Below are 27,051 nucleotides of genomic sequence, written 5' to 3'. Positions count from 1 at the left end.
TTAATGCAGTCTTTAGAATCGCTTCATTATAAAACTGGTCAGCTGTGTAAATAAATAAAAAAAATAAAATAAAAAAATAAACAAAAAAATTGGTATAATACTAGTTTCAATAAAATGTTAAAAGGAAGTTGTTTGTAACTACTATGAGAAAAACAATTTGTTGGGGGTGTCTATGTACACTTTCAGCTGAAATTTTTGCTATCCCCTCTCTTTAAGGTGTAGCTTATTGCCTATGTTGTGTCCTTGTTCTTATTTTGTCACTTAACTTGATTTATCATGCATTTTGTACTGCCAAATCTGGCAGATAGCAGCCAGTAATGCTTTCCTTAATTCTTATCCTGTCCAGCAGATAATCTCCATTATTTCCTGTGTTTTGCCATGAAGTATAGTAAAACCTAATTTTGATGGCAGTGACTTAAATTTTAAACACTGAAGTATATAAATCACTGAGACAAATGGCATACAACATGGGAGGTGAGGGTGGGGAAAGAAGCGTATGGCCAAGTAGTCTAGCCTTGCATTTGATTTTCTGCTGTAGGCACCCTTTTTTTGAGGTTTATTCCAAGGTTAAGCTGGAACTCAGCTTAGGATTTCCCACGTCTTTTCCTTTAATTTTAATGCTTGTTAATATATGGCTAGTGGTCTTACTACTTACTTTTGTATGTTTTATGGCTCGGAAACCTTTTTGAACATCTTTCATATCAGTAATTCAGAGCTGCTACTGATTGCAGCTGTTAAAACTTGCCAGAGGATTTGTCTTGACCTTTTCGTGTAGATGTTTGTCTGTCTAAATTACCACAGTCTTTGGTATGTCATGAGGACCGATCTGGGTGACATACTGCAGCCTTGCTACCTCTTTAATGCTGCTTACTAAGATCTAATGCTAAATGTACTTTAAATAATTACCCCTTAGGAATGGGGAACCTTTAAACTTGAATATTAATACTGGCAATTAGGGAATGTATTCCCACAATCAGGTGGTTTTCTCTGAACTGTGGACTGTATTTAATCACTGTTGTGTTCCTTGTATGAAGTGAGTTACTGCTCCTATGAATCAATGCACTGATACTGCCAGCTAGAACTCAATTATTTGAATACAGTTGTTTGTGTCTGTATACCTTATGCAGTTGTTGCTCTGTTACTTCCACTTTGAGTTTTCTGGAACTTCAGGGGGAAAATGCAGTATTTTTTCATAGATGGATATTTTTTTGTTTTTAGAGAGCCTTCTGGATCTGTATTCCCACCTTTACCTCTGCAGCTTGTTTAGGGGTGATTAGTGAAGCTTCTACCTCTAGTTAGAGCTCTCTGGGAGGTTAATGAATTACTAATTCTCCTTAACCAAAAGCTTCATCTGACTAACTCCTCTCTATTTAGAATATTGTTGGCACTTACATTAAAGATGTGTTTCCTTTCTGTGAAGAGCAGGATATCGCTGCTCTTCTTTTGAGGATTTTAGAGCATTGTATGTAAACAATTTTTTTTTCCTCTTTCTGTCATATCTTCTTCTGTGACTTTTCCAACTGAGAATACCCATTGGTGATAATGAAGTAGCTTTAAAAAGAAACTGTTTTCCTTAATAACAGCATGTATTGATCTTTGAGCTAATACATCGTTTTTTCAGATTCCTCATTTATGCCGATCACTTCCATTAATTGAAAATGTGAAGAATCTGGGCAAGTCTAGTAAAGGGCACGAAAACTGGATTACTCAAGTAAATTTTCAGTTCCAACTTTTACTTGACTTTTTTATCGTACAATAAAGCACCAAATTAAGAGTTGTAAAGGAACAGCTAAATAAGAACAGCAAAATAAGTGCAAGGCAGGCATAGTATTTAAATAAGGCTTGTGCCCCAAAGCAAGCAGCTTTCCTAAAGGAGCAATGAATTTGAGCATGTGATATGCCAAAGATGTTTTTTACGCAAGCATGCACATTCATAAAACATTAATTATATTTACAGGTAGGTAATTAAGATAACTTGGGAATTAGTGACATTAGTGGGTTTGTAAGTAGACTATGTCTAACTTGAAAAATTTCTGCCCCCTTTCTTTTTTTCCAGGTAGTGCGACTGTTAAAAACGTCTCCAGAGAAACCTATAACATTAGCAATTGGTGATGGTGCTAACGATGTGAGCATGATACAAGAAGCACATGTTGGCATAGGTAACTTTCTTTTGTCAGAAGAGATAAAGGCAAATAAGATGCAAATTTTAGTAGACTATTAGATCATGAATAGTGTTTATAAACAGCTAAACTTCTAACATTTTTGCCCCTGTGACAGGTGTGTCATCTGTTGTAGCAGAATTTTAGTGAAATTTAAAATTTAAGGCTGTTTGCTTCCAGAAGTCTTAGGTTTATTGTGTAGTCTACCATTTATCAGAGGTCCTGCTTAATGCTGCCTTAAGAACAGCAAAGATTCTCTCTAACTAGAATCTCAGAAGTACTCTGTTTCAGATATTGGTAGTGGATATCTCTAACTTCAGACATTGTCAGGTTCTAAGTTCCTGTGTAAACTTGAGCTTTAAACGTTCCTTTGTGCTAAACTGCCACTGTTTGCACCACATCTGTATCACTGTAGAAATGCCATTTGTGTCTAGTTTGTCTTTGAGGAGAAGTTTGTATTTGAGAGACTGTTACTGATTCTTAGCTGGGCTTGGTAGTTTTCTCTGTTTATATGGTTTTCTGTTATTTGGCCAGGACCACCTTTAAACTTTTTTTGCTGCTGTGTTATATAACTGAGTACAAACCAAAACGTATGTATATCTGAATTGGTACCCATCACATAGTATTTTGGTATTTCCTTTACTGATTTTGTGGGATGGTGTTGCAACAGTAAATGCTGAAGGTTCTAATGTAAGGTATTGGTACATCAGGATATTCAATCTGTCACCCTTTGTGATTAAAAAGGTATATGTAATGTTTATATTGTAAATCATGTGGCCGTGTGTTTAAGACCGTGGGTAGAGCCTGCTGGAGAAGGTTGCAAGACAATAGTAAATTAAGCTTTATTCTGCAGCTAGTTTGTCAAATAACCGAAGCTTATGTAAAATAAAATTATCCAAGTTTTTATTGTAATTTGTAGCATGTTATATATTACATGTACGCTGGTCAGAACTAGCAAGTCTTTGCCATCAAGAGTGATGGGACCTCTAGACTATTTTTTTCAAGGGCAACCAGCACTTTTAAGTGTCTGGTGTTCAGGAATCCTGGGCCACTTTTCTTTTGTAAAAGAGCATTTTGTTCTCCGTGTATGCTTATCCTAATCTTAATGATAGTTTTTAGAAATGAATTTGTGTTCAGCTGTGACAAGTGACAAGCATAGTCAGCCCATCAGTTAAGTAAACTGCTATTGTAAGAACAGTATTTCTATTACTCTGCTATTGAGTATAGGTCATATACTATTCCTAGAAAGTACTGTAAGAAAAAATGCTCTGAAGTAAAAGACACTAAGTAAATTGATAATTGATGATGGATTGAGAATGGTTTGCTTGATTTGGGAATTTTGGGTTTGTATTAGTGTTGTTAATTCTATGTCTTCCCATAAATCTTTTAAGCATAGCTTATGTAAATAGTCTTTTGTTCTTCTTTTTTTTTTTTTTTTTTTTTTTTTTTTTTTTTTTTTTTTTTTTTAAATTGAATCTGCATCAAATGAGCAGTTTCCCTTAGTTGTAAGTGTCTGGAATAATGTCTTTTGGAACTGAAAGTTGCTGAAGTATTTATAATGTTGAAGTGCAGGAAAATAGAACTGTTGCTTCCGATGTATGTTGTTTGGGTTTTTTTAAACTTTAATTTTTATAATGTTTAACCTTTTTTCTGTTTTGTTTCCCAAATATTACAGGAATCATGGGCAAGGAAGGAAGACAAGCTGTAAGAAACAGTGACTATGCAATAGCGCGGTTTAAATTCCTCTCCAAGTTGCTTTTTGTTCATGGGCACTTTTACTATATTAGAATAGCAACCCTTGTACAGTACTTTTTTTATAAGGTAAGTCTTCAAAGAGTGCCAGTGAAGTTCATAGAAAAATGTGTTAACTTTCTCCCAGCAAGAAATTTATTTCAGATCTAAGATTTTTGTTGGAAACAGGTTAAACTTCTCTGTTCAAACATGTTTTCTGAGCTTTTTATTTATATTTTACAACCAAATGCAATAGTTTAACTGTGAAATTTTTTAGTACTTCTGCCTAGAAATAGGTTTTAAATGCCACAATGAGTTTGCTTAGGCTGAGGCAGACATGTTTGCTCTCTGAAAGCAGTATTACTAGCTTGAAATTAAATGCATTCTTTAGCAAGATGTAAAAGTATAATCTTTTTGTTTATTGATCTAATATGAGCCAAATCCATTCATCTTCCTTAAAAGGAAGAAGGAGCACAGCAAGTAGTTGAGGGAGGGAAGGGCTGGTAGAAAGTGTGTGGGGAGAAAGCATGCTCTTTGCCAGCAGGCTCACCTTAAGAAAACTTAACAGTTCCAGCCTTGACTTAAGAAATCCTGTGGTGAAACACTGCAAGGGAAGTAAGCACCAGGGACTGAGTTCTCTCTGGATACCTCTCAGGCAGTGATGGGCATAGAGCAGCAGCAGGGTGAGCTTAAGCAAAATGCTAGAGGGAGGAGTGGGGGTCGAGCCTGGGAGCTCAGTGCTGGGCTGGGGTGTTTGAAGTGCTAATAACGTCATCGATGGGGTTTGGTTTTGTTTTGTTTTGTTTCCTTTTTTTTCCATTGATCATCTGTTTTGATACGTGAAAATTTACTATCTTACTTGACATCTATCTGAGATTCTAGCATTGGCCACCAAGCCACCTTTATCTTCTATTGTTGGCTTTCATTTAAAGATAACAGCATGGTGTTATGTTTTGGTTTCCGTTTTGTCTACCCTCATGCAAAAAGGTCAAGTGAGCAGGGCACAGGCTTTCTTGAATGAAGTGTGGAAACTGTTTTGCAAAGAAATTCTTAAAAAGAAACTGAGGGGGAAATGGATGGTTTTCTCCTCCTTTAATACTACTTGTACTCCCATAAGGGGATGTGTTCAGCAAGCACATATAATTAAGTTTTTATTTTTCAGGTTCATTTTCCCAAAGGACAAACAAACTACGCTCTTGAGCAAAGCATATTGCTTCACTTTGCCAAGTAAAACACTAAAATGCTTTATGCTCTCACTGTGTGTTTTTACCAGCTTGTAAGAGTTAGCAGTTTCTTTTAGGGTTGTGAGGCAGATACTGAGGATTAACTATTTTCTTTACTTTTCTTTTTTCAGAATGTGTGCTTTATTACACCACAATTTTTATATCAGTTCTTCTGTTTGTTTTCACAACAAGTAAGTATTGGATTCCTTGCATCTTGGTAAATGTGTATGAAAGACTTAGGGTAAATAACTGAAAAAATAGGAAGGAACTACACAGGTGCAGCACAGATTATACACTTAACAAATGTCCAGCTTAATTTTCTATATTCAATAGCTTGATGTTACTAGATGGTTATGTGAGCTTTTTTTCTAACTAGCAAATTCATGTACTTAATGATTTGTTGCTGCTATTAGTGTGCTAATGAATTTTAATATAAACAACTTTTTTCTTTAAAAGACTCAGAATACTTTTTGTTTCCATTTTCAGACGCTCTATGACAGTGTCTACCTGACTTTGTACAATATTTGTTTCACTTCCCTGCCTGTCCTCATATACAGTCTTTTTGAACAGCATGTGCATCCGCATGTATTACAGAGTAAACCTGTGCTCTATCGGTATGTATATCTTGCATATATTGTCACAGTAGCACATTGTTTATAACAACAGTGGCATCTGCAAAAGTCTGAACTTGCTATTATGCAGTATTTTTATCTGTGATTTATGCAATTTTTAGTAACTATCTTGACAAAGAAGAACTGCAGCTACATACTTTTCATCCTAAAAGTTAATTAACATGAGTATTTTAAGAGAAGCATCTTTTTATGTCAGTCATGTTAAGATTGGAAGAGAATTGAGGACTCGGTCAGCTTAGATGACTGGCAGCCTTCTCCTCCATTACATGTAGGAGGTGAAAATCACTCAGACACACAAATGAAAAAAATGAAAAACTGTGGTTAGTGGAATCACCACAAAAAATGCTTTACTAAGAGGGGAAGTGATTTCCTGTAGAATTAGATGTCCTCCCAGTGGTAGCATGTTGCACTGCACACTGCTTTTTGGAGAAAAAAGTACGTATTTTTGTAAAAAAGAGATGTGTCTTAGATGTTTCTCTTTTCCTAAAGGTCTTTTAAGCAGAGCAAGGGGCAAGTATCGAGAAGTCTGGCTTTTTCTTCCTCTTGCAATTCCACCTCAGGGAGAAGATTTCTAGTTTGTGCTATTCTGAATTTCACCTATTAGAGACCCTTGCCATTGGTGATCCCAGCGTAAAGCAGAGGCAGAACATGAGAGCTGAGAGTTCTTTTATTGACTGTGACTTATGTATTTTTTCATATGTCAGCATTCGTTAAATGTGTCTTGGTACATTTGAAAGTTACATTTATTCAAAGCAGTAGCAGTCATGCAATGCGAATAGCTGATGGGTTGTATAAAGACATTCTGAAATCCAAAATCTGTTTTATTTCTGCAGAGACATCAGTAAAAACGCCCATCTTGGGTTTAAACCATTTCTTTACTGGACCGTCTTGGGCTTCTTTCATGCATTTGTTTTCTTTTATGGCTCATATCTTCTAATGGGAGAAGACACTTCTCTGCTGGGAAATGGCCAGGTACAGTACCATAAGAATTATTCTACCAGTGTATTTTTGGTAATATTTCTTAATGCTTTTTTGAAAAATCCTCTTGTGCCAGAAAAATCTAAGATTTTTTGTTGTTGTTTTTATGAACTACATAATTACCAAAGATGCTTTGCCAATATTTGTGTCTGCTCTCAAGAGTAACATTTCTTAGTGTGGAAACTGGAAGACATGTCAGAAAGTGTATGACCATGAAGAACATATCTTTCAAGATAATGACTGTACTATGATTGTCTTAAACTTTTATTTTGTATACTGTTTTTGTCAAAATCGTATAACTTCAGTAAATGAGAATTTATATTAATTCATTCAAAACTCATTTTGAGTTGGACTTAATTGCAGTGTCAAACAATAGCTTCTCTTTAGGATCTGTTATAAAATCAGGCTTAAATATGAAAGTTGCCAATAGTCTTAAAGTTTTTCTTGAAAATGTATTTATTTTGATTACTCAGAATTTTTAAAATAAGTGGTGCAAGCTGCTTTTAAATTATATGTTTTATTCAATAAGTGTTTTTAAGACAATAACTTGAAATCATAAAATACTAATTTCATACTTTCTATCTTAAAGATGTTAAAGTTCACAGGAAAAGTCATATAAAAAAACCTCTAGTTTGGGTGAAACCATTACTAGTCTGCTTCCTCATTTTCCCCGGTTCTGAGTTAGCTAACCCAATTTAGAACAATTAGATAATTATTTTTCTCTCATAAAACTGTTAATGGGTAGCGAAGCAAATATATTTTTGCTTCTCTCGTTAAGGCATTCTTACTACTGACATGAAGTGCTTGCTGATTCTTGTGTAGTGCTTGCTAGAGTTGCAGGTTATGGCACAAGGTACAAAAATAGCATCATGCTGTTTTCACAGTGGTTGCCTGGTAATAGGGAGTGGGCATGAGCTCAGAAGGTTTAGCCAGAAAAAGGATTTCCATATTGTGATGCACAAACAACGGCCAGAATTGTCTTGAGTGACTGAAAGCAGCGAGCGTGTGAACTGGTGGTTTGCATCCCTGCAGAGAAAGGAGTGATAAAGGGAGAGTGGTGCAGCTAGTTGGAGTACCTATTTCATCATGAGATGTTTGATAAGAACATGAAAGTCATTGTGCTCGAGACTAAAATGTCTCATGCAACTGAGGTATGAGTGTGTCCTCTCTTGTCATTTGTTACAAGCTGTGTGGCTTTTGAAGTTCTTGTGAACTGGTAAAGGACCTTCAGTACTCTTCTAATGAAGTAATTTTACACTGTGAATCGGTGTGTTTCTGTGCATCTGTCTTAGTTGTCAAAGCACTTCACTTCCAAAATTGTTTGGTAAACATCCACGTGGCAGGAACAGACATTTTTCATTGTATTTAATAACAAATGTTTAGTTTGGGGAAGAGATCATATTCTATAAGTCTAGACCAGTGTGTTAATGTCTGTGTTAATGGAGAAGGTTCTTTTAATGGTTTCTTGTTTAAATTAAGCTCAAGATTTTTTTGAATATACTTAGTGAATGAGCATACTGGAAATAAAGCTTTCAGATGCCCTTTGGCTTCTCGTGTTTTCTGTGATGTGACTTAAAAAAAAGTCTTAGAATTTATTTGGAGTTACTCTCTACCTTTCTGTGTTTGCTAAAAGATGGTTATTGGAACTGATAGAACTGTGTGTTGTAGTAAAATATCTGCAGTGCATAAAATATGTTGCAAATTTAATGTGTGCCTGAAAAAGCCAAAGTTAAGGGCAAGAGAAACTTGTGTACTGCTGAAGTGCTTTCTTGTAAGAAGGCCTCAAGAAGTGATCACTTTGTGCAAATGTGTGATGCAGGGTAGTGTTAGTGCAAGACCTCATGTTTTCATTCCAAGTTCTCAGTTTGGAGCAAAGAAGAATAGAAGAGATTGTAAATAATTTGGTAATGCTGGTGGTTTGTTAGGCTTACCTCAATGCATTGTGCAACAACTTGATCTTTTAGTTCTTTTTTTCTCCCCCCTTTTTCATGCTGTGCATGTCGTCAGATATTGAAACCTAACAGGCAAATGGTAAGAGTTTAGAAGAGGAGGAGATACAAAATACTGTATCTGTTATTTCACAGGATTAAAGGATGCAGCATCCACAGTGTAAATATGTTCAAAAATAAAATGGTGGCAAGAACCTGTTCATATTTTGCATTCTAACTCTGTGACCATTGAGAGCAGTGTTAGCAAAGACACTTTCTTTCACAGGTCACTCGGGAGCAGTAGTCTAATTTTACTTTAAGAATATTATTGCAGCAGTTAACAGCAAGCATGTTGCTTGTTAAACGTTACTGTTGGTGTGAAAAGTAAATAGAAGGCTCCAGAAGACATGTTATAACAAAGATCTTTAAAATTATCAGTAAATCCAGACTCATGGCTGCCTCAATTTTGTACCTTGTGTAAAGATGAGAAAAACAGTTGTGAGATCTATCATCAGGCTGTTGGGATTTTTTTTTTGTCAGAGCTCTGTAACAAGGACTACAACTGTGTGAATCCCAGTTCCGTGCCTCTGTGCTGTACTAACAAATCAACTCTAGGATGACTTTCATTGCCTGTCTGCATGTGTTACCTTTCTCCTTGCTTGCTTAGTTTGTTACTGGTAAATACAGAGTTCAGGGTTTGGTCGTTGTTCAGTATGTCAGTGGCAAAAATAGCTACCAAACAGCAACGTCTTCAGTTTCAGCACCCAGACTGCATACAAGAGCAGAGCAGTTGGACCTGTTGTAGATGGCAGCGTGTGTCTGAGTAGCATGTGTGTAGATAGATTACAAACTCGGCATCCCTGCTTGGTTGTCAGAGCTGAGATTTTATTGTTGTAGAACTTGTTCAGAGTTTTGATAGTTTAATTTACATGGGCAAGAGAATACAAAAATGACAGAGCATTTTAGAATTGAAGCTTAATTTTGTGTTTATTAGCCTTGAATCAAAGTGTCTTTTCCTTAGAATTTTCTGTGAAAAATACAGTGGCACCATTATTTTTGAATTGTAAAATTGTGCTTGGGGTAAAAAGTGAACTTTCAGGTGATGCTGCATGTTCAAAATGATCTGGAAATGTTTAAACTCAAAGTGTTTTGCACTTACATTAAAGTGAATACCGTCCACCCAGTATTTACTTTCTATTGGATGCTTATACTTAATTGATTAATTTTCCTATCATTTCATGGTACTGTTTTGGACTTTCTTCATATTTCATGTAGCCTTTGTCGTGATTTGTTTTGAACCAAGAAGAAAGATGACTTGTGGGTTGTTAATTTTGCTCTTATCATAAGCCGTTTTTTTTTCTAGTAGTTTGTGTTGTATCCTTCTTGCTTTTTCATGATGATTAGTTGTCACAAGTCTATGACCACAGACTTGGTGGTAGTAGACATTAGTGTAGCTGACTTGAGAAGAATCTAACTTACCGTGAATGCTCTTAACTGTTGGTTTTTTCTTTTTTTTCTTCCATGATTTTTGCCTTGCTGTTTTCTTAGATGTTTGGGAACTGGACATTTGGTACTTTGGTCTTCACCGTTATGGTTATAACTGTTACGATGAAGGTATGACACAGTAATTACTCTCTGTGTTTGGGTATATAGGCAAATATGTAATAGAGCAATAATTTAAAATTGATTCAAAAGTTGTACAGAAGTAACTGATTCTTGAGGATTCCAGATAAGTGATTTTTGTGTCTGTTTTCAATGGTGGTTAAAATTCTTCTTTGTAGTTTTTGCATGTTGCAGCAATATTTAGTGTTTGAGCTGGAAGTTCATAAGTACGTTCAGGCCAGTATTTATAATTTTCTGTGAAGCGGGGGGAAAAAGGAAGTTTATTGAAGTTATTTTTGTTTTAGATGGCACTAGAAACTCACTTCTGGACATGGATAAACCATTTTGTTACTTGGGGATCCATTGTCTTTTATTTCATATTCTCCTTGTTTTATGGGGGAATTATCTGGTGAGTGATTCTTTTTTATTTCTTCTCAATTCTATAGCACATATGATAGATGAAGCTATGAAAAAACACTGAAATATTATGTTCTACCATCTTGCTCTAAATTTTGTGACAGGTGTCAGAAAATAAATTTTTAAACCGAGTGGCCACTTGCTTTTGGTGATTCTTTTAGAAATTTCAGCAATGCTGCTAAGCTGTCCTGTGCTAAAGGACAGGCATTACTTGTCTCTGACAGCCTGTGACTTTAAAGGTATTATTGTTTATAAAAAGTAGATAGGTTCCCAGAGGTGCTATGTAATAAGTAATTTGCAACAGAAATTAAACACTGGGGTTTGAATCAGTAGCGCGATGTATTTTTTCCTTATTTTGGGGGGTCTTGGCGGGGGCGGGGAGGAGGGAGGGAGGATGGCGGTTGATTTCCTGCAACACAACTTAAAACTAAACCAGAATGTTTTCCTCCCAAATTTGGTACCCTCCTTCTCCAGAGTTTTTTGCAGGTCAGATCCAACAAATTGCTAGCCTTCTTCATGGACACCATGCAGTTGTAACTGCATCCTGAGAGACTTGCTGCCTGATGTAAAATAAGATACACTTACACTTGAGCCTGCCTGTGCTGTACTTTTGTTTCTAGAAGTTCTTTTTAGTAATTGCCACTTCTTTTAACTTTTCAGGCCATTTTTACATACCCAGGATATGTACTTTGTATTTGTTCAACTGTTGTCAAGTGGTTCTGCTTGGTTTGCCATAATCCTCATAGTAGTTGCTTGTTTGTTTATTGATGTTCTGAAGAAAGTGCTGTACAGACATCTGCAACCAACAAGTACTGAAAAAGCTCAGGTAATGTTATGCTTTTGTATCCAACTTGATGGGTAGTTAAAAGAATATGTTTGTTAAAATCTGTCTTGTAAACTAATTACTTTCTTGTGATATTTAATTATTATTTTATGTTGCTGTCATGTTTAATGCATAAAAGTGTTCTCATTTCGAAAGATAGTTTTTAATTTAAAATCACAAAAATGAGGACACCGTTTTACAAGGTAATAACATTTATGTTTAAGTAATCGATACTAACAGTAGTAGAATTATTTATAAAGGGGTCCCTCAGTCTTTTGCACCTCGGCTTGTAACTGCATGAGAGGATCATATGCGTTTTTGCACTGCTTTGAAGATGGTAACTTATTCTCATTTTTGTCTAGGTATTAGAAGCTCTCTCTTCAACTGTAATTGGCACTGAATAGTTCTTAAAATGTGATGAAAACAATAATTTTAAAAATTACTTTTGTAGGATTTGTTTTAATTAGTATTTCTTAACTCTTGATCATATTGTATGCCGTGTATTTGATTGTTGATTATGTAATTAAAGATGATTACCTGTGTGGCATTTTCATAAATTCATAGAAGAGGTCTAAAGATATGCTGTGATAATACAATCTCCCTTTTGCCTGACACAGGCTACAAAGACTCCTTTAAATCATTCTGTTGAAATTAGGCTGTCTTTTAGGTAAATATCTGTGTTTGAGTGTTTTCTTCTTTTTAGTGACAGTTATGGAGAAGTCATCCTGACCCATTGTTCTAATAGTTACTCTCTGGTTTCAGTTTTCAGCATTTTATCTTTTTATACTTTTTCTGCTAAAGTGAAAAGCCTTCTATTAACAGGTTTTTGTTTTATTCATGGTTAGGATTGTGATTAAGTTGATTTTCTCACTGATAAGTAGATTGGACTTGCATCTTTTGTCAAAAAAGTTACTTTCCAGGCTTTTAATCATTCTTGTGTTTCTCCTCTAATCTTCACCATTCCTCAACCTCATGTTGAATTCTGGATTTCATCAGTGGACACAATATTCCAGCACAGCATACATCAGTGCCGAGTATGGAAATAATGAATCCCCCAGCTGTATTCAGTTTACAAAATAATACAGATCAATAACCTTTTATCTTCTACATCTTTTTCTTATCTGCAAGTGATTACATTACATTGGTTTCTTCCAGGTCATTGATGAGAGGTCAAATAGCATAGGGCCAAAAAAAAGTGAAGGTGAATGAAGAATCCAGTTCACAAAGATATCCCATATACAGTTATGATCTGAAACCTGTTAGCAGTTTTTAGTCTGTTTGTGTGCCATATTGATTTTGTGACGTCCTAGTTGCTTAATCCAAATTACACTGAGCTATGTGCCATACAGAACTCCTAACTGCATTACATCAATACTGTTACAATTAGCATCTAACCTTGTAATTACCTTGATGTATGTGCATGTTGATTTACTTAAATTATATTACCCTTCTAATTTGTGCGTTAAAAAAAAAAATCCATGTGAGATTCTCTTAATTTGCCTAGAATCAACATCATGCTGTCAAACCTATTGCTAAGCCAAAATATCCCATTAGTCACTTTTCAAAACTGGAATATTAGCTGCTTTTTCCAGTCTTGGAATTTAATAGCTAAAAGCCAAAGTAAGTAACCACTAGCTTTCAGAAAACTGTTCAGCTAGACCTGATAAGACTCTCGATTGCATGTTATTGCACTTTTGGGATTCAAGTGTCTTGATATAGGAAAAATTCTATAGGTAATGATCCCCCCCCCCCCCCCCCCCTTCAAAAATTAGTGGCAGTGTTTATCAAACTCTTCCCTTTCCTTCCTTCCTGTACATCAGCTGTTTCTACTGGCAATGTATTGGTATGGTTGTTGAGGTTTCTCATGTTCCTAAAGTGTTTGAATTAAAAACCAAAAAGCCTGCATCGATTTTATTTATTTATTTATTTATTTTCCCCCTAGCTTTATCTGTATACTTCTTGTTGCATTCTCTTGCTTTCTGAATAATTTCTGAAGAATTTCTGTGTTCAGTTTGCTTCCATTACAGTTGTGTCGTCAAGGACACAGTTGGACTTCTTATTTTTAAGAAGGAATCTTGATGAATGTCTTAACATCTTTCCTGTGGCTATAGCTTGATTCATAGCCATGGGAATTTTGCTTTGTGCATCTCTATTAGTCATCTTTTTCTTTTATTTTTTTTCTCTCCTTTTTTTCCCCCTTATTCCCATTCTACTTTGCCATTTGACAGTGTCAGCATTAGGGTCTAGGTTTACCAAAATACTGTCTCTTCTGAAAATGCTTAATTCCTGATATTGCAAAGTCAAGGTATCTAAAACCTGATTTGACCAGAAATGCTTCAGTAGCCATTCAGTGGCTTGTCTGTGTGTGTCTGATAGTGAAATCATAGCTAAAAATGTATTTGCTAAAAGAAGGCACCTGTTTGTTCCTTTCTTGACGTTTAATCTGTTGAGATTTTCCCACTCTTACTTTTAAGAGGACAGTCAGCTCCACTGAATTCATCGGCTATTTCTGTAGTGAGGAAGTAGACATAAGTGAAGATGAACAGGTGACCACCTTAGCATACTTATTGTCAAGAAGTGACAGAATGCTTCTTTCGTGATTATGCCTCATATTTTTTTAAAATTTCTAGTAAATATTTTTCTTTCAGTTTCAAAGCAGAGGAAAGGACTCTGACTTTCAGATGGAATGGTCTGGAGAATGTCTTTGTCCTAAACACTAAGTAATTTTCTGTGGAAGTCACTGGAAGAGTGAATATGGAACTTTTGTATATTGCCCTTTTAAATGCGTTTTTCGTAGTGTTGGTGCACCCTCTGTATAGCTGAATATTTTTAATTACTCATTTTTAGTTGTAGGACTAAATTACTATGTTTGCATATTGGGGGAGAGAAAAAGTTTAGTTTACAGTTACTACGTTTTTATCGGGGCAAGATAAATTGTTACATGAACTAGTCACTGATTTTTAAATCACAGCTATTTCAGTTAGTTGTTTCTGTCCCCTGTCATTTAAATTCTAAAATATCTCCAGGAGCAGTGAGCAAAACACAGGTTTCTCAACTGAAAATGCTTGCCCCTATTGTTTTAATTTTTCAGAAACTTAAGAGCACGCTAGTTGTGCAAGTTACCTAACTTAGTGCTCTGAATTCACTGTATCTGTAGGCATCTGTCTTACTCTACTTAGTATATAAAAAACTTGATTTTATATCTTTTATTGGTATAAGGACATAGCATCAACAGTCACTCTGTCTCTCATCAGTTAGATGTTACATGTAGCTAAGTTATTCATAAGAGCGCGAAGAAATTTAACTGGTATGAGAAACACTTGAGAATTTCTGCTAAAGATAAAGTTTTAAATGTAAATATTTTTCTGTCACAACAACTTAAAAAAAATCTGTTCTGTTTTGGGAAGTCAGTATATTAAAAATTTGACAGGCAAGCATGAGTTGACTGTTGCAGAGGGGTGAATTTGGTTACCTTTACCTGCCTTGATGCACTTAGGGTGCATGTGTGTGGTTTTGTTTCTTTTTTTTTTGCTGTGATTCAAGGGGATTTTTTTGCTGGCCTTAAAGAAAATCCATCTTACTCTGTTTGACCTAAGTCTGTTGCCCTGAAGTAGCTTCTGGGTAATTTCTGACTATAGGTCTGTTACAGAATTGTATAGGAGGAGGTGGACAGTAAGGTAAATCTGAATCAAAATATAAATCTTCAGGTAAATATAAATCACAGCACTCTTGGGGGGAGAAGGTAACACCGAATGAAGATGTCTGGTAAAGTATAGATGTAAAAGCGTATAGGCCTTTTTTCTCAGTATGAAAGCTGAGGTACACTTAAGAATGGTCCTACCAAACAGTAACTGGCTGTGATGATCCCAGGAGCTGTCCTGAAGGTATCAGGCTTGTGTTCTGTATATGATGTGTATTCCACTTAAATAACAATGTCGTGTCCTGTGTCTTTCTCTTAGAAAATTACTGCTACTACTTACTGACATGTATGTTCCATCCCTTCTCTGTCCAATTGTAGATGTACTCCAACAGAGTTGCTTTAAGTGACGAGTTCATCGCACTGCAGCCATTGTCCAGGGCAAGGAATCAGCTGAGCAAAATTAGGTAGAGTAGGAGGGCAGTTCCTCATCAACTCTTATGCATGCTGAAGGTGAACTAACCAGTGCTGAGAGAGATGGGAAGAGGCATGAATATTAGTGGGGTGAGAGGGCAATACCTGTAGCGCAGATACATTCAGTTCTTGGCTTTGCTCTGTGTTTTTGAGCCAAATGCTTCTCCTAAGTAGCATGTGTTGGACGTGCTTTTTTTTAGGAAAAAACATCCCTAGCATGATGCTCAACTTTCAGAATACAGATCTAGCTATTCTTGCATCCATTTTTAAATAATCACAGTTTCTAGCATGGTTATAATGCTTTTAATTTCTTTATGATCGAAATTAACAGTGCTTTTTTGCATGTTGGATAAGTTCAGCTTCATAAGGCCGTGACAGGAAGGTCCATGTATTTCAGGCAGCAATTTCTTGCGAGTTATTTGCCCATTTTAATTTGCTTTTACTTGTGTTGAAAGAGCAGAAAATGTTTTAAGTTTGGGTGCGTACATACACTTGTGCGGCTAAGGCTTTTTGTGTTTGTTTTTTGTGCATCTATAAAGTGAGTGTTGTTTGTTTTCAATGTGTATAGAGACGTATTCTTAAAGGCATTTGGCTACAAAGTCCTATAAAATTTATCAAAAACAAAAAACCAAAGTGTACGTGTGTCTGTGTAGGTGAGCCATTATGATTCTGAAACTCTTCAAATGCACTGAGTTCAGTACAGGAAATGCTACCAAATGCTGATTCTCGTTTGCAGGACTAAACTATTCATATGTATCAATAACGTCTCAATCTGTTTGATGTTTTATCCTACCCTTATCTACTTCTATAGCAAGAATTAACGAAAAGAACTGATAATCTTTTAAATACTTTTAAGGTGACTGTGTTTAAAAACATGCAAATAGGTGCTAGGAGAACCAACCAACTTACATTTTGGGGATTTAATTGCTGTTGATTTAACTGAGGGAAAGTAGGAGACAGGAAGGTGATGTTGTAAACGATCAGCAGAGAATTTTTACTGGTTAGTTGAAACAGATGATACAAGTCCTTTTAAAGGGGGGGGACGACAGGGTCAGGGTAAGAGAAAAGCATTCTAATTCCTCTGAGAATGTGCTACACCTTTGCAAGGCAAAACTTGAAATGGCTCTTGTGTTTAGTTGTTAGTTGTCCCACTGTGAAACGTAGAAGCTTAGATTTCCAAATACCTCAGGGAGGTAGTGGTGGGGTGGTTTTATTTTGTTTTGTTTTAAATTCAGAACTTACTAGCTTTAAAACAGGCAAACTGCAGTATACCTTTTGAATTTTAGTAAACTTAGCAACGTATTGTAGAGATTCCTTCGTAAAGCTTTCAGAAGTTAGCTTTTAAAATTCTTTCTGTATCAGTGTCATGTAAATGAGTTACCTTTTTAAAACTTTGGATAACTATTTTACTGGTAAACCTCCATTTTCTCACTGAATTATTAAAGTGAGTTACGTGGTGCATCATATCTACACCAAAGGTTTTATAACAAAAGATGCTGTTAAATTTTCCAAAACTAAACACATTTTAACGGTTATGCAACTGGATGGTGAGAGAAGAATAAAGCTGTCTAGGAATGCAGCACTGTAGTTATTAAAATACTAAAAACAGGAGAATGCTTGCTAACTTGAGGGGACTTTCTTCATATTACACTTGGGGAAGGGGTTGAAAAAAATGGGAAATCTGTTTTGTCCGTGAGTAACAAATGATTATGCAAATCCAATTCTCTTGTATGTCAGAATTTTGACACTTGAGTAGCTGATAGAAAGGTGCCTGAAACACAAGCACCGAGTGCCTTATACTATGCAGTTGAAGTTGTAAAGTGCAACAGGAAAGAAACAAGGATTTGGGTTTCTCTAGTTCTTTATTTGTGGTCTTCAGACGAAGTCTGGAAGCTATCCTGTGGATCCTTACCTAAAACAGTGAAAAGGAAAATCAGTTAATAGATGGAAACTACTCACTTCACTATACTAAATAAAAACTAATTTGGAGTGAAGACCATGGGTTAGTTTCTGTGGTGTCCAGGGCAGCTGTTTTCCAAAAGCAGTAGAGCAGAAAAAGCAAGGGAAACAGTAGGAAGATGGGGAAAACAACAACAAAAACAACAAAAAACACAAACAGTCACTTGGTGAATGTAGCTGTAAGCAGCTAATTCTGTCACAACTCATTTGTACATCATCATCCCCCGCCCCCCCCCCCCCCCCCCCCCCCCCCCCCCCCCCCCGAGTAATTGCATCCTTTGTGACTGCGGAATGCATGTAGATTGCTGAACAGATTTTGGCAGTTTTGTTGTTTGTTAAATAGGTATTAAAAATCTCAAAAGGAGTGTAGTACCAGGTTAAACCAAGTTATGCCTTATTCTGCAAATTTGCTTACTGCTCTGTTGATACACAAGAGGAGAACCTTTATGAATGCAAATTAAAAGACAAGTATGATGTTACAATCAATTTTTATGTCTATAGGCTTCAGAGGATGCAAAAATTGTTCAAGTTTATATTAAGTACATTTGTGATGCACAGTTAAGAGCTTTGGGGGGGGGGGGTATTTTAAGTGTCCATGTGATTCCTTTAAGTCAGAAATGCAGTTTTATGTGTGCCTGTTAAGCTCTTGCCTCTGAATTTTACTGTTGCTTTTGTAACTTGGGATGAAGAGCAAATCAGGCAGCACAGGTCAGGTGCAGGCTTCATGCTTAACTGGAGACTGAGTACTACTACTTTCCTCTGTAGCTGTCTCTCCTGTTCTTGGAATATGTGAAATACGTATCTTAGGGTGCTAACTGGGCCCCATTGTATCTCATTTCAGTTTTTTCTTTGTAAACAAAATTTTGTGCATGCATGTATGTATGCATGTCTCTGTGCTTTGTAAGAACTGTCAGAAATCTTAAGCCACATGTAAGAAGTGCTGCTCAGACAGATGTTTTAATTTACTTACTGATGGGATTAACTGTATCTACAGAGTTTTTTACCTTTGGTCAGCGCATTATGACTGTACACAATACTAGGGAAATGTAAAACAAAAAGTTTTTATTTACAGGGAAGGCTGTCAGTGCATAACATTGTATCTGGGACTCAAACTGTAGTATTTGCCTTAGCACAGCCAAGACCCTGTTCTTTCCCTGTCTACAGACCCATGAGTCTACTGTTGCCTTGTTTTCCCTCCATCTCTGTACAGATCTGCTTTCTTTAGCTGTCTCCAGATCTCCAGACTCCTGGCCCTGGCTTTATGGCCTTTGTTACTTGTCTGTATTCTTTCCTCTAGTTACTGTTTCATAGGATTCCCCTCCTAATAGCTTTCATATCTGATCCAGCCCAGCTGTGTAGAAGTCGAGAACAGACAGGTTTCTGTTCCTTTTACAGTAGGGAACATAGAATTTCCAAGAAGACTATTCAAGTGCAAACATGCATTCGCACTAGTGAAGTATACCAGAACATCTTAATATGCTGAACTTTGAACAAGGGTAATCTCTTCCTTTACAGGTTTGTATATTGTGTTAGTATAGCATGGTGCTAATCTGTTAGCTAATCCATAGAATCTATCGCAGGAAGAGGGAATAAATGAGACAGGAATAGACTACTTCATATTTATGTTCAGTCACAAAAGTGCACATACTTAGCTGAAGATAGTTACGTCTAATGACTTCAAAATAACAAAATAATTTTGCATTTGTAGGTTTACTTGATTCAAAGAGATCAAGGGTAGAAAAACTAAAAAATGTTGAAAACATAAGTGCTAGTGAAGTTGTTAGATGTCAACACTTATATTTTCTTTTAAAATTTTAAATCGGATTGTTTTGGATTTTGGTATACAGTATATTAAGGGTTAAAGAAAGTGAGCTTTATAGGAGGGAGCAAGTTTTAACTTAATTGCAGAATAGTAATAACCATCTCATGTATATTTTCTGTCCTTGTGGCATCAGGCATGTTGGCAGCTAGGACTGGGCTCAGGAAAATATACTGCAGTGCTCTTAAGTTGATGTACTGAATTAAATACATTTCCTGTTCAACAGAGTCCCAACTGTGTATTTCAGTGTGAATAAATGTTTAGTTGAAATGTCTGTCTTGTGGCATATAGAATACACTGTAATAAGACAAACAAACAGAAATGGCCCTTTCTATTAGAAGGGGGGAAAACAAATAAAACTCCAAAATCTGAGAATTTGAAATAGATTTCAAATTTGTTGGGTTTTCCCCTTTGGTAGTCTGTGGTGCGCAAAAAGACCAAACACTTCTAATACTCGTGCACTGATAAACCATGTTTGATCCACCAACTAACATGAAAAAATTGCCTCTTTACCTTGTAAATATGCCTTGTTCTCTCAGGAACACATCTGTAAAATTAAAGTTCATGTAAAAATGGTAACTGTTGTAAAGCAATGCGAGCATGGTGCTTTATAAGATTTGTTGCTTTTCTGTCCTTCTAGATGGAAGAAGATAAGGGTTCAGTCAGCTCAGCATGTGACTTTGCTGAAAGCAGGCACAGAGGGGAGGACAATAGGCAACTGCTAGATCCATCTAGCCTACCCGACAGTTCTTACGTTCACTAGGTAGTACTCCCACTCTACCCTAATGTGTGTGTGTATTTTTTTTTTTTATATATATATATATATCTCTCATATAGACAGTCATGGAGCCATCTCCAAAATACCCGTATTTTTGGTGTCTACAAGAAAATTTGCATCATAGTATGTGGGTTTGATTTTTTTTCCTTATCAAGCTGAATCATTCTTTTAATTCTGCACTTCAGTTGCTTTTATTTAATACATGAAATGGGCCATTATCATATAAAGTATTATGTTTATTGTGATCCAGGATCTTATCTTAGGAAAAATACTTTATTTGCAGCCCAAATATGAATAATATCAGATATTTCTCTAGACTTACTAATTTTTTTTAAAGCATTGTCTCTCCTGCCTTTTGTTGCCTGAGGGTTTGTTTCAGGTCTTCAGAGACCATTATGCTCTACTGCCTTACCATGCCAGGTTTTACTTCGATATAAAATGATGATCATAACTATCCACCACAGAGAGAAAAGTGAGAAAAAGGGACTCTTTAGCGTAATACAAGTATCTTCCTTCCAGGTAGTGGATATAAATATAAAAATCCATGGTCACCAGGCAGTGATACACAATATATATACACATAAAATTGAATTTATTTTTATGTTGTCCTTACTGCTCTCCCAGTATTACTTTACACTTAACTGTGAGTTTGATAAAACATAAATGTTGCTTCTAGGCTTATGTAAGGCCACCTTTGCTGTTTTTTAAAACAGGGTAATACTCACTTTTTCATAAATCATGGTTCAAGCATGATCCTAGCTTTTTGTGAGTATCTAACTTGAGAAGAACAAAGGAGATTCTAGTAAAGAAGACACACCAGCCCTGCAAAACCCACAGCTGAGGGTTCATTCCTTGGAAGCTACTCTGGGTTACTCCTGGTTCCTCTTTCTGCCAGTCTTTGAGTAATGTCTAGGACTCCTTGCTCTCGGGTCAGCAGATTCTAGGGAAAAAAATGGTCCATCTGATCCTACATACAACCACTGTAATATGACCTTGTACAGTAGTTTTAAAGGTTTTATTTGGTCTGCTTCAAGATAATGGATGGACTAAATATTCTTTTTGAAATGCTAAGTGTAGGAGTGCTGAGAGTTTGTTTTGTATTGCTGTGAACACAACCGTGAAGATCACTGCATGTGCAGCAGGGAGCTTGCTTTCTGACCTCCTAATAGGAATTCCTTCTGCTCTGTGTAATTTCTTGTCTGATATGCTGTGAGCACAGTATGAAGTGTCTGTGAAGGTCATATTTGCTAGTACTGCAGTGCTGCAAATTGTGCTGTTCCTGATTATGATATCTTCTGTGACTGTATAGTTGTAACCAGATGTGATGGTCGTCAAATAAAGGCAATCAGGGACTCAAGCTCTGTTGAGGTGTGTTTTGGTTTTGGTTTAACCAAGACCCCTTCTAGACCTGTTAGTTGCAATGCTTCTGCTCCTGTCTCTCCGGTATTTATAGAAGTTCATTGTCATAGTGAACGTTCATCTTCTGTCCAGAAGACCTCCCAAAGGAGCGCAAGTTAGTCAGAATTGTGTGTTCTGCCTGCACTCATTCATGGCCTCCGAGATGCAGCAACTGAATCAAGGGTTTCAGTTTATAATGCTTTCTGTAAGTTTATACAACTGTTAACTGACAATCCTGTAAGCATCACATTAAGCAGTGTGACAGGAAGATCTGGAGGGACCATGGGGAATGCGGAATAGACCTGAGGAAGGGGCAGGCATAGGAAAAGATGCATGGAAACACTAGTTTTGCCTGTGTGCTCTCTCGTCCTACCAGTTGGGATTCCCAAATGCCTCTTGTTTCTGTTAGGTGCCTCTTTTTTTGTAGTATAGGAATTGTTCTGTTACAAAGCTGTAATCTGTCCAGTTGCCTGTTTTGGGGGATTCGGAAGGAACATGTCTACTCATAGTAAACCATTCCTATAGGAAACTGAGGTTCTTTGCTGTCCTTGCAGTGTTGGGCAAGTGTGGGTGGCATGAAAGAAATTGGGGTTGGAAACCAGTCTTTAGACGACAGTCAGTGACCTTTGGTCACACAGTTAAAGTTTGGGGAAAGCTCTTAAGTGAGCTCTGTCCTATCATAGACTAAGATGCCTCCTCCCAGATTTCTTCATTCACTGGTGTCTGAGAGTGAGGTGAGAATAATGGATGCTTAAATTTAGCCTGTGTGTTCGGCATTTGTTTGACGGGATGCTCTCGTGCAGAGCCTCAAATTAAATTAAAAAATATCTCTACGCTCCGCTTTTTTATTTTCTTTTGGAGAGGATACTCAAGTCAGTTTTGGATATTCTCTCTCCAGCAGTACTAGATTTCAGTTAGATCTTAGTTATGCTGAGGTTCACTAGTGTGCAAAAAATAATGTAGAGGAGCACACTGATAGATGGCACTTCACTTTAAACCCATACATCTCTGTATTGCTGCTTTCTTTTGGTTTTGGTCTTTTTCTCACCTACAAAGAATGAACAATAGAAAGTTTATTATGCTAATGTTGAATTATTCTTTGTGCTAGCATGAACTTGATTGATCCTTTCTAACTTCAGCTTTGTTTGCATTTAGATAAAAGATATTCACAAAATCAGGAATGTGTTTTTGTTCCTTACCAAGCCAAGGGTATCTATGGTAGTGATACAATGCAAATTATTGTAGGAAGTTGCATTCTACACTTCTTGAGGAAAAATTACTACTTACAATCAGGTTGCTGCATTGTATTCTGCAGCCTTGGTCTGAAGCTTTCTCTTGATAGATTTCCTTAAAATAAGGCAGACCTGCAGCTTGTATAAATTTGTTGTACCTCCACTGAGGTTAATCTAAGCATCACAGCTTAAACTGCATGACACTCTGCTCCAGAGATTTATTATAGTTGTAACATAGAGAATTGCTAACCAGTTTATTTCCAACATTAAGCAGAGGTGGTGCTAAACAATTTCCATAAGCTCACCAAGGCTGCATTCAAGCCTTCGGAAGGTCAAATTTTAGTGTGTATAGACGTTAGGAAGGGAAATGGTAATGTTGTTCATCGTTGTAGTTCTATGAAATTGAAAAATATTCAACACTCTAACTTTAAGAAAACCTGCTTTTCCTAAGTGTTTTCTGATAACATCTTCAATATTAGAATCTCTGAGTACTGATTATTTTATTTATTTATATGTTTATTTTTTATTTCCTCCTTCCAGCTTACTGAGGCAGGTTCAGGTATCAACTGCTTGGACTCCATGTGCTGCTTCTCAGATGGGGAAACAGCATGCACATCTGTTAGAAGAATGCTGGAACGACTAATGGGCAGATGTAGTCCAACCCGGGTCAACAGGTGTGGCATTTCTCTCAATAGCCTTTGCTGCAGACGATTCTCCTATAAACTGGAACCTGATGAGCCTGCAGCAATAGATGTCTAGAAAACCAGCTGCAGGTTTTGCTTATTTAAGTAGGAGAAGCGACTCTTTATTGTACTTTTTTTCATCCTAACAGATTAGTTTCTTGTTTCTTTTTGAGTACTTTCTTTTGGGATGGGGAGGGGGAAAAAGTTTTCAAAAGACTTCTGTTAAAACGTTTAGCTTGGCTTACTACAAGTTCTTGTGTTGTATCTATCATAATTTCTCTTGATTTGTACATTCTTCTCTTTAGAAAATCAAGCCTTGCTGCTGTTTTTGTTCTCCTTTATATGATTTTTTTTAAATTTTTTTTTTTTCCTTCACAAATCAGGAGTTGTTTGTAAAGTCAAAAGACTTTTCCCTTTCGTTCTTGATGTACAACCTCCAAATATTTACCTTGGAGCTTGCATTAATCCTGAAGATATACAAAAGGCTCACACTCCCCCCCTTAAATATAACTTCATTGTTAGAAGGAGAGTCTTTAAATCTTTCAGCCATTGATTGATACGAAGATGAAATATTTTTGTAGTATAACTTTTATAATCTATTTCTAAAATCAGAGTAATTGACAGAACAGAGCCTTCAGGTTCTAAGAATTTTAAATGTTTTTTCAGTTCTAGAAGGTATATTGTCAAGACCATGTGTGCCATTCCAAAGTGTGTGCTAAATAAATCTTTTTTCTTCACAAACCACATGTGAAACAAACCTCAATGGGTTAAAAGCACGTTAGAGTGATCGAATACATCTACAGAGCAATACTGCTCTTGCAGTCAGCATGACTGTGAGAAAAGCTCTTACTAAATCTGCTAATGTGCTATCTCCTCATTTCCAAATAAAGTGGGACAGCTAACAAACATGGAAATATTTGGGGGTAGAAGTAAAAACAGTCTTTTGTACATCGTAATTTCTCAGTCCCTGAATGATATCACGATCTTTCATTGGTCAAAAGGCAAACCTGAAAAAGTTGCACTCCACCCATTTTCAAGGACACTCATTTTGTATTTGAACATCTTTGTCTCTTTTGGTTAAAGGTTGTGATATCATTCATTCAATATAAAATATTGTGTGGGTAATTTTCACTGGCAAGCTTTGTCAGTTCAGATTCTGCCTTTAGGTATTGACTTGGTACGTATTGCATCTGTTTTGACCTCTTGTGTTGAACAGTGTCTATGGTTTCAGTCAGTTTCTCTCTTCTGGCTTGCTTAGGAAATTTATTCAACATTTCTACAAATCTAGGGTATGATTATGCAAAATGTTTCATTCCATATGAAAAATGAACTGTTATGATTAAGTACGTTTTTAATTCAAACTCTTGCTGTATAGAAAGCGGGCATGATGTATAAAATAAAAAATTTAATAGAATTTTTAATCTACAAGGTGAGCATTTGATTGGTCTAAAAATCAACATTTTGGTAGCAGTTGCTCTAAGTTTTTGGGGTTTTTTTTTTCCTACTTCTCTGTAAAACTGTGCTTTCGAAATGAGGAACTTCTCATGTTACTTTTTTTTCATTTATTATTATCTAATTAGAGCAGATTTTTACTTAACATTTGCCTTAGTAACGTGTAGTCCTATAAGGTAGGTATTCTGTGTTTTATTTTCTGCAATGCATTTACATTTTTACAATTTCCTCTTTTTCCCACTCAATTTTTATTTCTTAAAGAACTTATAAATATGTCTTGAAGATAACTCATATTTGACAGAATATTGAATGCTTTTTGAAGACTGCTTATTCTCAGGTTTCTTGTCTGCTTACCTCATGTAATTTTCAGATGAAGTTACATCTAGCTGAATAATTTTAGAGTTGTTAGAACACAGAAGTTAGTGTTATGCTTAATGAACATGCAGAACTGTCGGTGCTACACTAAGGGCTTGAAGTTTTGTAGTTTTTGCTTCTGCCTCTGGTTGAAATTACTCTGAACCATCTTCTAGTTTTACATAAATTTCTGTACAGTAGAACTAGAAAAGACTTTTTTTTAAAAAAAACAATTTCAGTCTTATTTGCTTTTTTCAATGACTTCACTTCCTTCCACTCAGCATTGGCACTTAAAACCTAGTCTAAAAGTCAAGGTACTGAGACTACGTTTTTTCCCCCTGCACTTTCCTGGTAATATGTGAAAGTCTTTGTTTATATTTTTAATGTACTAATTCCCTAAATCATACGAGGCAGTTGTAAGTTGTGAAGTGCTGAAGGTACAGTTAAGAAATCTATTTGGTGATTTAAAAAATGCTTGTAAAGTTGTTCAGTCTTTGTTCACAAGCTTGAGCTGCTTTGATTTTTATTTTGATTTTTTTTTTTACCTAAAGCTGGTATCTTCAGAAGATTGCATGGTCCCAGACAGGATGGTCTTTTGAGTGTCTTGTCTTGTGCTTTATAAGACAGAGCTTCTTATTCAACCAGGAGGTAGCTGCAAATTATTTTTTGTTGAATGAAGTTATGCTGATGAATACATTGTCTGTCTGTAGCTAGTTTGTGTTGTATTCTGTGTTCTTGATATTCTGTCAAATATGATATTCTGTCAAATACAATAACTGAACATGAAATCAAACATGGTATCAAATTTTGATAGAAACTTTGATGAATCAAAGTTGTACAAATGCTTGGAGTAGCGGGCCACAGGAATATAGTCTCTCGTACTTAATTTACTGCTTGTAAAATGTACTTGAGAAATATTTTTTTATAGCTTCATTCACCAGTTAGCATATAAAATGTGTGCTGTGTGGTATGATAAAACGCATTTTTGTCTGTCTGTTCCATTAAATTGTCTGTCAACTTGTCAGTCACAAAAATATTAAGAGTGCTAGATCACATACATTTCTTGTACAGTAGGATTCATTACTGAATTGTTCAGATCTCCTGTTAGTGGTACTTGTGTCAAGGCACCGCATGTAAAAGTTCTAAAGAAACAGCAGATTTCTGACAGAGGGATATTTGGAGTATAAGTTCATTATATTTTGATTTCCTGCCTTCCAATTTTCTATTTTCAGCTTTTCACATACAGTCCTATAACATTGTTCAATCAAGAACAGTATTTCTTCCTAAGTAGTAATTTGCCCTTAAGAGAAAGACATTATACAAGATGCCATCTGAATCAAAAGGTGTGACGTGTTAGGTACTTTGCCTGATGCCTTAAATTTTAACTTTAACAGCAAGGAATGAAGTAGATTCATGGCTGTAGATAAATTTTGCCTACCCACAACTTCAGACAGCATGGATGTTTAACATGAGAACACCGCTATACTGGGTTACCACGGTTAGCTGTGCGTACCACAAGGCTTTACTAGAATGACCTTAAGCTGTATCGGATCGTAGCGTTCATAGTGCCTCAATTTACACGTGCAATGTTCAGATTTTCTTTGAGGCACAGTATTAAAACTTCAGTTGTAAAACTGGCATGTAAACTTCTGGTCATTTTAGTTCATAGTGATGAAAGTATCTGTAGCTGTGAGTAAACTTTGTCAGAAAGGTAAACATAGAATTGTTAATTACGTAGTTGGCACGATTGATTGCGGTCTATTTTCTAAGGT

The 27,051-nt window shown here is 36.1% G+C and overlaps 1 protein-coding gene across 9 annotated transcripts in view; it reads left to right on the top strand.

The window, feature by feature from the left end:
• The window catches only part of ATP11B (ATPase phospholipid transporting 11B (putative)), a 72,816-nt gene that overhangs the window by 40,055 nt on the left and 5,710 nt on the right, over positions 1-27,051 (top strand). For 3 of the 9 annotated variants that reach the window (XM_049803417.1, XM_049803418.1, XM_049803411.1), the window contains exons 21-30: positions 2,057-2,159; positions 3,835-3,980; positions 5,245-5,304; positions 5,600-5,727; positions 6,579-6,717; positions 8,731-8,754; positions 10,200-10,265; positions 10,559-10,662; positions 11,331-11,496; positions 23,331-23,464. In XM_049803417.1, the coding sequence (XP_049659374.1) occupies positions 2,057-2,159; positions 3,835-3,980; positions 5,245-5,304; positions 5,600-5,727; positions 6,579-6,717; positions 8,731-8,754; positions 10,200-10,265; positions 10,559-10,662; positions 11,331-11,496; positions 23,331-23,464 (1,070 nt within the window). Of the gene's footprint in view, positions 1-2,056; positions 2,160-3,834; positions 3,981-5,244; positions 5,305-5,599; positions 5,728-6,578; positions 6,718-8,730; positions 8,755-10,199; positions 10,266-10,558; positions 10,663-11,330; positions 11,497-15,511; positions 15,598-20,022; positions 20,146-23,330; positions 25,102-27,051 lie in introns of those variants that run through there. The other 6 variants (XM_049803416.1, XM_049803415.1, XM_049803419.1 and 3 more) reach the window with 5 other exon arrangements.

The sequence above is a fragment of the Accipiter gentilis genome, chromosome 6 (assembly GCF_929443795.1).
Source record: "Accipiter gentilis chromosome 6, bAccGen1.1, whole genome shotgun sequence".
NCBI lineage: Eukaryota > Metazoa > Chordata > Aves > Accipitriformes > Accipitridae > Astur > Astur gentilis.
Note: the sequence above shows the minus strand (reverse complement) of the source record. Positions and strands in the feature narration are given on the sequence as shown.